Source organism: Pempheris klunzingeri, chromosome 17 (assembly GCF_042242105.1).
Source record: "Pempheris klunzingeri isolate RE-2024b chromosome 17, fPemKlu1.hap1, whole genome shotgun sequence".
In the NCBI taxonomy this organism is placed as follows: Eukaryota; Metazoa; Chordata; class Actinopteri; order Acropomatiformes; family Pempheridae; genus Pempheris; species Pempheris klunzingeri.
Genome location: NC_092028.1, coordinates 16,172,433 through 16,181,917, shown reverse-complemented (window position 1 = coordinate 16,181,917; position 9,485 = coordinate 16,172,433). Strand labels below are relative to the sequence as shown.

The window sequence follows — 9,485 nt, the reverse complement described above, 5'->3', positions numbered from 1 at the left end:
GCACCGAAGTCCACTTCTCTCTGTGTTTTTATCTCTGTGTGGGTGAGATGCTGCCAAATGTGATTATTTTGATGCACGTGCTGGTTCTGCCGTTGGGACTCTGCGCAGCTGACTTGTGCAACTGGACTGGGAGGTGAGGAGCATCTCGGATTTTTAAAGAGGGAAACTTTGATAAATAGTCATTTGAGGGGCAATCTGGTAATTTACTAAGCTGCACTGATGCTTTATGAATATGAACAGCTCTTGTTCAGGTTTAGTGAAAACCCCATTTGATTCGTTTCCAGCAATCCAGTAAAATACATTTATTAACACGTTCAACTGCAGGTTTGATGACCAAAAGCATTATTGATGAATTAATAACATTTATAACTGAGTTATTACCAAACAGAAAGGACAAACTCATGCCAACGGGATCTTTTACAATCTAGCAAACTAATATTTGATCTTATTAGTGTTTTATGACTTAAAGCATCAGTGCAAAACCCAGATGATGGCACAGTAACAATGTAATCCATGCCAGACATGGCAGGATTTTGAATTTTAAAGACGTCACTCACATGATTCATTCGTTTTTCCAGCAGTTTTGCAGCTGGCTTGGACTCCAGGATCGTGCTCCAGGTGCGGCTGCGCTGTACTGCGGGCTGGGTGAGGTGGATTTACCCGGGCCAGGCTCTCCGGGTGGTCCTGGAGCCCAACGTGTCCTCCGCCCGGCGCACCACCGTCTGCATCAAACCGTCTCCCTCCTTCCGCGGAGCCAGCGTGTTCATTGAACGGGCCGGAGAGCTGGAGCTGCTGCTGACGGACGACGGGCGGCCCGAGCAGCAGGTGGTGTGTTTCCGGGCGGATGGGCCTCACAGGCCCGCCATCTACCTCCAGTCCAGCCCTCAGAGTGATGGACCCTGGAGCAGGCGCACGATGGGCTTCAGATACGAGCTGCTGGGGAACAGGAGTGCCGCACCCACCGTGGACCACAGCGGGCTTCAGAGTGAGTAGAGCCTGGTTCATGATAGATGCAGCGATGCATTTAATATACCACTCCAGGAAAGCATTCTTATATTGCATTGGTGAGGCAAAGCTTTGGGTTGCCAGGTTGTTAACTTCTAGAGAAGAACTGGCTGGATTAAAAAAATCAATTCATTAACAACCTATTAAGCTTATCAATTGATTACCAACACTGCCTGATAAGGAGAAGGAGGAACATTAACAAAAGGAATTTTTCACAACCTGGCAACCCAAAATGTGCCCTTGTTGGTGGATTCCAAGCCAAATATGAAGCATTAGGTTATGGTTCTGGCATTAGTTCCACTTTATGATACTTTTATAATGTCATAATGCCATATGTTGGAGTGAGAGGGACAGAGCATGCAGTCCTGATTCATAGAAGAAAGTGAGGTTTAATTACAGAGCCCAGTCATGTTGACTGGAGCATGCAGCTGCTGGTCAGTCTTGTGTTTTGTCTGGCTGTCTGGTTTCCATCGAGGGACAAAGCAGCAAGGACAGAGCAGACCACAGGGCGGCTGGAGGGCACCAGGCCAAGGGGCCTGAATTGAGACTGCAAATACTTCACAGATTCCTCAAATGCCTTTTCATTGTGCCTGTCTGTTTATTAGCATTTATCCATGTGTGCGGGCCTGTCCCAGCGTGGTGATGTCATTCTGGGTCCATAACAGACGGCGGCTGGTTCATCTTTTCTGCATCGCCAGTCTGACAGAAGTGTTTGACTCCCGCAGCCTCCGGCGTTGGCACAGGGTCACCCAGTTAGGTAGACACAATATGAGTCAAACACGGCGGGGTCAAGACCAGGGAGGGGTTTTAGATCTGGAGGCAATGTGGTGGGCTCGCATTCCTTCATCTAACCTTTGCTTTCTTCCATTTTTGATGTGAGGAGGGAGATGAATGGAGCCCGTCAGTGAAGTGGTAGGGAGGAGAGGTGACCCCCATTTATCAGTCAGTGTCAGTCACAGAGGTTTATGTCATGCCTGGTCTGGGAGAGGGTGATTATGACTACAGAGACAGAAAAAGTGAGAAAATTGTGGCATTTGAGAAAGTTAGACCTGATGCAAAAGCTACTTCTTCATTTTCTGTCCTGATTATCTCCACCCACAGCTTCATGCCGACCCTGCAATGATACAGAACTCCTCATGGCCGTCTGCAACAGTGATTTTGGTGAGTACAAATGAGTTTATCAAACACATATAAACACAGAGCACCATTAAATTCCCTTTGAGATATATGGGAGTTGTAAACCAATGCAATGTAAGGTAATAGCCAATATATAAAAAAAAACAAAACAAGGGAAATATGAATGAGATTTGGTCTTAGTTACAACTCTGAGATAAGTGGTGGATGTGAATGAGCATAAAAGTTGAGAGTAATTTAGTTCATTCATCCAAGTATTAGGCATATGCATATTTACATATGTAAAAAAGTGATGTATATGTATCTTAATGATTCCATTTTCTGCTCTTCCAATACATTTAGCAGTCCCTTTGCAGACTTTGCAGATAAACTTATAAAGTATGATTTGATGTCATAAAGTTAAACAATCCAAAATAAAATAGATCAAATCAGCTCCTCTTGGAGGACACTAAAATATTACTCATGTTCATGTTGCATCAGTAATGATAATCCAGTTATGTATTATGTACAATATATAATGCTCTGATTGAGGCCATTCTAGGTACTTTTATAGATACGTTTATATTTGTTTCTTTGTATAGTTTGCTTACTTTTTTTTACTATTAGTTGAATTCCCAGAAAGCCTTTCTGTGCCTCAAACCTTCCATATTTGAGTAAAGATAGAGGACAGTAGCTGAGCCGCTATGGTCAAATGGCTAAAGGAGAAAAATGACGCCAAGAAAAGAAAAGAAAAAATAACATGTGGGAAGAATTGGAAGGAGTTTCTATGGGCAGCTGTTATCCAAAGCCCACTGGTTTTTCACAGATTTTTCACATGGTTTCCATACAGTGTACAGACACATCACTGCTCTTTGGTCTTTCAGTGGTCAGAGGCTCCATCAGGAACGTCTCCCACCACCCTGAGCGCCGGACGACGTCAGTGGAGGTGACGGCAGCGAGGGTGTACTGGCAGCGCAGCCGAGTGTTTGAGCAGCAAGTGGCCGCCTCCGGCTCGTCTTGGCACGGACGCATCCACACGCTCCTGCAGTGCCATGTGACGCACGGGGACGGAGAGTTTCTCTTCACAGGGTCTGAGCACTTCGGGGAAGCTTGGTTAGGGTGTGCCCCGCGATACAAAGACTTCCTGTCTGTCTACCAGAGCGCCTGGGCGGCACGCCGGAATTCCTGTGACTTCCCCTTAGACTGAGGAAGTGTGTTGTTTCAGCCCCACCAGCCTTTACCCACAGGCATCCTCACCTCTGCACTGTAAAGGCACTGTGGGGTCCCTGTGATGTTTTCATGTGCCAGCGAGGTGGCGTCCAGCATCACCAGCAGGGACATGGCCGCTGAGCTGCTGGTTTCTAAAAACATTTTAAGGAGCAGAGCAGGGGCGAACAGCAGGGCCTCCTGTGCTGCATAGAGAGGGCCAGCCTTTTGTCTCTCCCCCATCATTGCCCTCACCCCCGGGAGACTAAGCGGGGCTTGGGTTACTGCTCCCTCTTTGTACTTCTCCCCACATGAACCGCCGTTCACTTTGCTTGCTCTGTGTGACAGTTGCCCTCTGAACCGAGGTGCGAGGCAGGACTGAAGCATTTGTATTTGACAGTTTATCCGGGTGAATGGGCTTTTACATGTGAAGTTATTCTCCTTCTGATTCATCTGTGCTTAAGTTTCAAATCCTCTTTCCTCTCTGCCTATTTATATGTGTTGTACCCTGCACGTGAATTGAATGTTTCTGCATCTGGATTATTGTGCTTATAATGCAAAATAAATCCTCTGAAGACTCCACTGCACTAGTGATCACATTTTTCAGCATTTATTCAAAGGATGTTTTGCTACACTGTTCAAGTCAGGTAAGAATTTCATGTTTCTTTGCTTTTAAAATGAGGAAAACAGAGAGTAATGGAGCCTTTAGATTAGGCTTAGTTTTAACTGGACGCACGAAATCAGATTGTGCTGCAAGTTAATGTTTATTAGTAAGATTAGATATAGGTATATAAGTCACCCATTTATGTGGAGTGTGGGCTGTTTTAATACACTATACAAAAATAAACATGTGATTTGTGGACATGTGGCGCACAGAGATGATCAGTGGAATTGGTTTTATTTTGCACAAATCAGTTCCATTTATATCGTTCCTGTTTTAGCCAATAAATAAATAAACATCCTTCTAATTTAAAAAAACCCAACATGCTGATTTACAGATTTTTTTCATTTCTGTTTATCTTAAAGGAAAATCTGGTTAGTACATGTGGACGTGTGCCTGGTGAAGTGAGCAGAGCTCATGAACAGTGCATAAAAATCTAAATTTCATGAGGTCCTCCACTTAATAAGAAAGCTCTGGCCCCTCAAGACTGCGCTCTTTTTAATAGGTGGCCTGGTAAAGGATTAAATGATTTTACACCCCCACTTCCCATCATATGCTCATATGCTCTCCGGTTTTTCAGGAGAATGGGATTTAGAGCTGAAATGTCCAACAAGCTTCTGTATCCCATCTTTTCCTCTGTGGTCAGATTCTTATGATAATAGGATAGTCCTAGCATAAAATGAAATACAAAATCTCCTTAGATGGCCAAAGCTCTTAGCAGACTGAATTGGACACTTCTTTTGAGTGGTGTGGCCCCTGCATCATGGCCCTAGAAGACAAATGGACAGATGTGAGGCCCCAAAGCCTGGGGATCCTCCCCCTCGGCCCCTCCCAGAAGAGGGGAACAATTAATTGACTTTTAAAGCAACTGCTTTCTTAGCCTATTCCGCACTTCTCCTTGGCTGAGCAGGGCTCACAAATTGCTGTGTTGAACTTTTTATGAGGACTAAATAGCTGCCAATGAAAGTGTAAATGACTGTGTGGTGAATGGCGGCCACACAATGGCCCCGCAGTGACAAGGCCTCTGGCAGACATAATGACCATTGTCACGGCTGCTGTCATCTAGAAACCATCAGGGCTCATGAATCCAAGAGGTGAGAGGAGGGCCGATTCCTGCCTTTTACTCTCCGCTCTCTAATTTCTGCTCTGTGTTCAGACTATTGCTCATATTTATCTCTGTTGCTCTTCTTTGTATGCCTGTCTCGTCTTTCAGTTCTGGTTAAAACCTGATTTTAAACAAGCAACATGCACATTTAAGATGTCTTAGCTTCTAAAAACATACTTCCAGACATTTCTATATTGTCTTTGTGCATTTTATATCTTTATTATATATAAATGAATTAGACAAATTATACTTATGGCACAAAAAGCTCAATCAATTTTTAACATTACAGCTATTTAACAAAAAATAAACTGTGGGTACCCAGTGGTGTCTGTGGGTTTCAAAAAGATCAAGATCAAATTTAAGCTTTCCAAAAACTTTTTTTTCATCCTACAGAAGCTCAGTCTGAAGTCTCCTCCCTCAGTATTGTCCCGGGGGGCCACCATGTCAAATTTCCAAGCAAAATATAGCCTCTCTGCAGGCTTCGGCAACCACACAATTCTCATCTCTGGGAATTCCAGCAGGCTCTCATGGGGAACGAGCCCAGGAGGGCTCGGCCTGGAGCTGCCGTGTAGCGTGCCGGCAGGAGTCCACCCAGACTGGGGGGTAATTGGTTTACCCCACCGCCTGGCCTGCTTTCCCATGTGGGCCACTGCTGTGGGGAGGCCCAGGGGTACAATATGGAAACAGCGTGATACCCTCCACTGCCGAACAGGCATTCACTGCTCCGGCTATAGAGAGCAGGCACATGGCACCAGGAGGACAAAGCTGAAGCAGAGATGTCTCTTAGCTTTGAAAAGGTTGCCATTTGGTCTGCTTTTAATGCTGCACAGCATTTGTGGTTGAAAATCTGAAGTAATTGAATTTTGGCTCAAGCTTTTTTTTTCTTCTTTTTTTCTAAATGTTCTCAATCTTCTCGACTGAAAAGGTAATGAGTTTGGAAGTTTTTCTAAAGGTTTACATATAATTGTTGTCGCTCATGCACCTGGTTGAAAACTAGAGTTTCCATTTCAGAGTAAAGACCAGAATTTATTTCTCTGAACTAGAGAGACACGTTTACTCCATTTACAAATCATCTACAACTCTGTTTAACTTTAACTGTACCTATAGTGGTGCAGGAGAACCTGTACCATATTAAATTAATCTGTAAGCTAAGCGTAATATTACATTCTGTACAAGGCAAAGGCCAAAAAACAAACGTGAACACCTTTTTTTAATGTAAAAAATGTATTGTATTGCAAAGAAAGCATTATCATGTGCAAACATGTCAGTGGAACAAAAGAAGATGAGGGTTATAATGTAACTGTAGATGATTTATCCCACTTAAGTTCATTTTCATTTAAAAATGAGTCGAATCTTCCTGTCTCCGAGGAGGACTCTGCAAAAACGGGGAAGCATATAGTTTGTCATTTGTCGGGTCAGTAATGAATCTTTACTACCAATCCTACCAATTAGATCCTAACATTAAGAAGGTGTGTTGCACCTACCGAACCAGTGCAGCTGCTATGAGGCCTCCTGAGATGGGTCCCACCCAGTACACCCAGTGGTAAGTCCAGTAGTTGCTCACTATGGCTGGACCAAAGGCTCTAGCTGGGTTCAGACAGGTGCCAGATACATCCCCACTGACAAAACAAGCAGATACGAGATATTCAGATTGGTTTCTCATTATTTGTGTAGAAAATTATGATATTTATGTGAAAATGCAAATAAGATGTGATTTTTAAAACTCTTTCACTTGGACGAACCTGTAAAAATTAGATAAATGCATTTCTACATGATATTAAGAATCAAATTATTGTAGAAGCGAACTTCACACTTCTTCTTCTCATTAGTCTTCACTCACCCAGCCAAGATGTTGATGATAACAGTGCAGCCCACCATAAATGGCACCAGGGGGCTTCTGGTCTTGGTGTTAACAGCCCCCAGCAGCACCACCATGGTGACCAGACAGGTCATGGCCACCTCTCCGAACAAAGCGCCTCCTATTTGATCTGTTGACTTCAGCACATCAAACGCAGCCCCGTGGGCTTTGTCGAAGTTCTTTCCCGAGGTCATCGCCTGTTGGCATCAATTCGGACACAGTTCAGCCAGAAAGAGGTCTGATTTTATGCACATAGAAGAAAGTCTGACGTGGATATTTTCATGACACAAAAAAGAGACAGGTTCACCTTTGCCATAGCAGCTCCAAGCACCCCTCCAAGTAACTGACATGCGAGGTATGGGGCCACCATATTCATCTCCATCCCTCCACACAGAAAGATGGCCAGGGTGAACGGGGGGTTGAAATGGGAGCCACTGGAGAGGCAAAAATAGAGAGAAAACTTCACTTTTGTTTTATGTTGCCTTCAAAGTTCATAGTTTGGGGGCATTAGATATATAAGATGAAATTGTTTAACAATGAATACGACTGGACAGCAAGGACTGGTTCATTCCAGTGACTTTTTCTAAATATAACTCTCCAAAGAGCAGAGAAGCATTATGAAATGTAAAAAAATATGATGAGAAGATGAGGAAAAAGAGACAATTTTCAATTTTACTCAACAATTAACAATTAAAAAGTGTTTTTAAATCCTGTTTCTGAAAAAAAAACAAAAAACAACGTTTTAAGCAATTTGTTATTTTCCATCCTATGATTCATGGCATTCATGGCACAATAAAGTCTGCATAATGTCCATAAACCTCTTGAACACTGGAGATGATCCTCACCTGATCTCAGCCATGCAAGCCACCATGATGGCCACAGCCAGGCCGTGCACCAGAGCTGGCTGAAGCCTCCCTGCAGAGTCCACATTCTCTATGACCGACACACACCCGATAAACACAAAGAACGTAGTTCCCACCAGCTCGCCCAGACAGGGCTGAAACACCCTCTCAAATTTGTTAGGAGGTCTGGCTGGAGGCGGCTTGGTCTCCGAAGTCATAAGAGACGTCCCAACTTCCCCCATCTCCATCTTCTCCTCAGCCATGAGGCTTCAGTGAGGTCCGACTGCGAGAGTCGAAGATGTAACACTGAGCGTGCAGCCCCGAAGTGTGCATACAAATATGCCTGCTAATCACATGGACTTTGGTGTGTGAGGTTAGAGTGTGGTAGATCTGCTCCACTGACCTGTTGTGGACTCACTGACCCTTTTTCTTATTAATCCAGGATAGTTTGTTCATCACCTGCCCTCTCATTGTAAGAGTCTGCCTGCAAAGGTAAATATTTCATGCATTTGCAGACAAGTTTGTGAACTCAGGCATAAAGTGCACTGTTTAAAAATCAGCTAGTTTTTGTCAATGATTGGAACTTAATAATTTACTGATGTTACACAAACATGCTTTCAGGTGCTGATTTACCACAGCAGGGTCAAAGCAGGACAATCAGACAATTACGGCAGCAAATGCAGAGACTAGTTGATGCAGAGGCAGTGGGACTTCAGTACCATTAAACTCATGCTTCTTAAATCCTAAAAATGTATCAGTTGATCAATTGATCAGTTGTTAAACCTGAGTTTACCTGAGAGCAAAGTCAGTGACTTGTAGTATAATTTCATAATACAGCATTTTCCACTTGCTAATTAATCATTTCCAACAAGATGATCACACATTAAATGAAAAAAAAATACAATAACTGCAGAACACACACAGCAGACACAACCAACCCGACATCTTTACTCTGTAGATCTACTAGAAACAAAAAATTAGACTGTAATAAATCCTTTGCTGTTCTTAGAAGATGTTTTAAATATTCATAGGATTTATGATTATACAAAAAGAACTCCCACATGGATAGTTTTGCTATGTGGTGTGTGGATGTCCACCAGTAGGTGGAGATACTGAACAGCAAAATCCACGTGATCACTGAAGATCCTTCATCACATTGAAATATCAGGTTGTTAAGATGCACAGCAGGCTCTGGTTTATATACATTACCTATTAAAACCTACAGGGGCTTGTGAGAATACAAACTGGTGTATGTTTTAAAGATAAATCGCATTTGAACGTGGGATAAATCGACTCTTCTAGTATTTTAAAGGCCTGTTCTTGTTTTTCTGTCAGCCTGAGGGCAATTTAAACATGAAGCTGGCACTAGTTTTTGTAAAGCTCACATTCAAGAGTTTGACAATGTGACAGAAAAGGAAGACAAGGACTAATTAAGTGTACTTTTACCACTACAGAAGAGAGAAGCTTCTCTCTCAAAGCTGCTTTGTGTGGCTCTGAGTCCCCGCTGGACACGATGTGCTGTGTAAATGTGACACTGAGCCACTAGTTGTTCTTTAACATTAACAAACCAGGGTTAAAATACCTTGAGCACAGTTTGAGGAGTTCAACAAACAGCAAATGTTTTCCTCCATTTATTGGGATCATTTAGACACCATCAGTCCAATGACAAACAGGGTTCATAGGTCCTGTGACATG

General features: G+C 43.3%; 2 protein-coding genes across 2 annotated transcripts; one reads left to right on the top strand and one right to left on the bottom strand.

Annotated features, from left to right (window-relative positions):
- The first annotated feature begins 47 nt into the window (after positions 1-47).
- On the top strand, positions 48-3,825 carry LOC139217312 (meteorin-like protein). Its single transcript, XM_070848638.1, has 4 exons — positions 48-133; positions 579-985; positions 2,107-2,166; positions 3,003-3,825. The coding sequence occupies exons 1-4, from the start codon at positions 48-50 to the stop codon at positions 3,323-3,325; spliced, it is 876 nt and encodes a 291-aa protein (XP_070704739.1). The 3' UTR covers positions 3,326-3,825.
- Positions 3,826-6,387: 2,562 nt separating this feature from the next.
- On the bottom strand, positions 6,388-8,082 carry aqp8b (aquaporin 8b). Its single transcript, XM_070847732.1, has 5 exons — positions 7,794-8,082; positions 7,256-7,382; positions 6,931-7,145; positions 6,575-6,709; positions 6,388-6,465 (listed from the first exon to the last, which is right to left on the bottom strand). The coding sequence occupies exons 1-5, from the start codon at positions 8,051-8,053 to the stop codon at positions 6,423-6,425; spliced, it is 780 nt and encodes a 259-aa protein (XP_070703833.1). The 5' UTR covers positions 8,054-8,082; the 3' UTR covers positions 6,388-6,422.
- Positions 8,083-9,485: the final 1,403 nt, after the last annotated feature.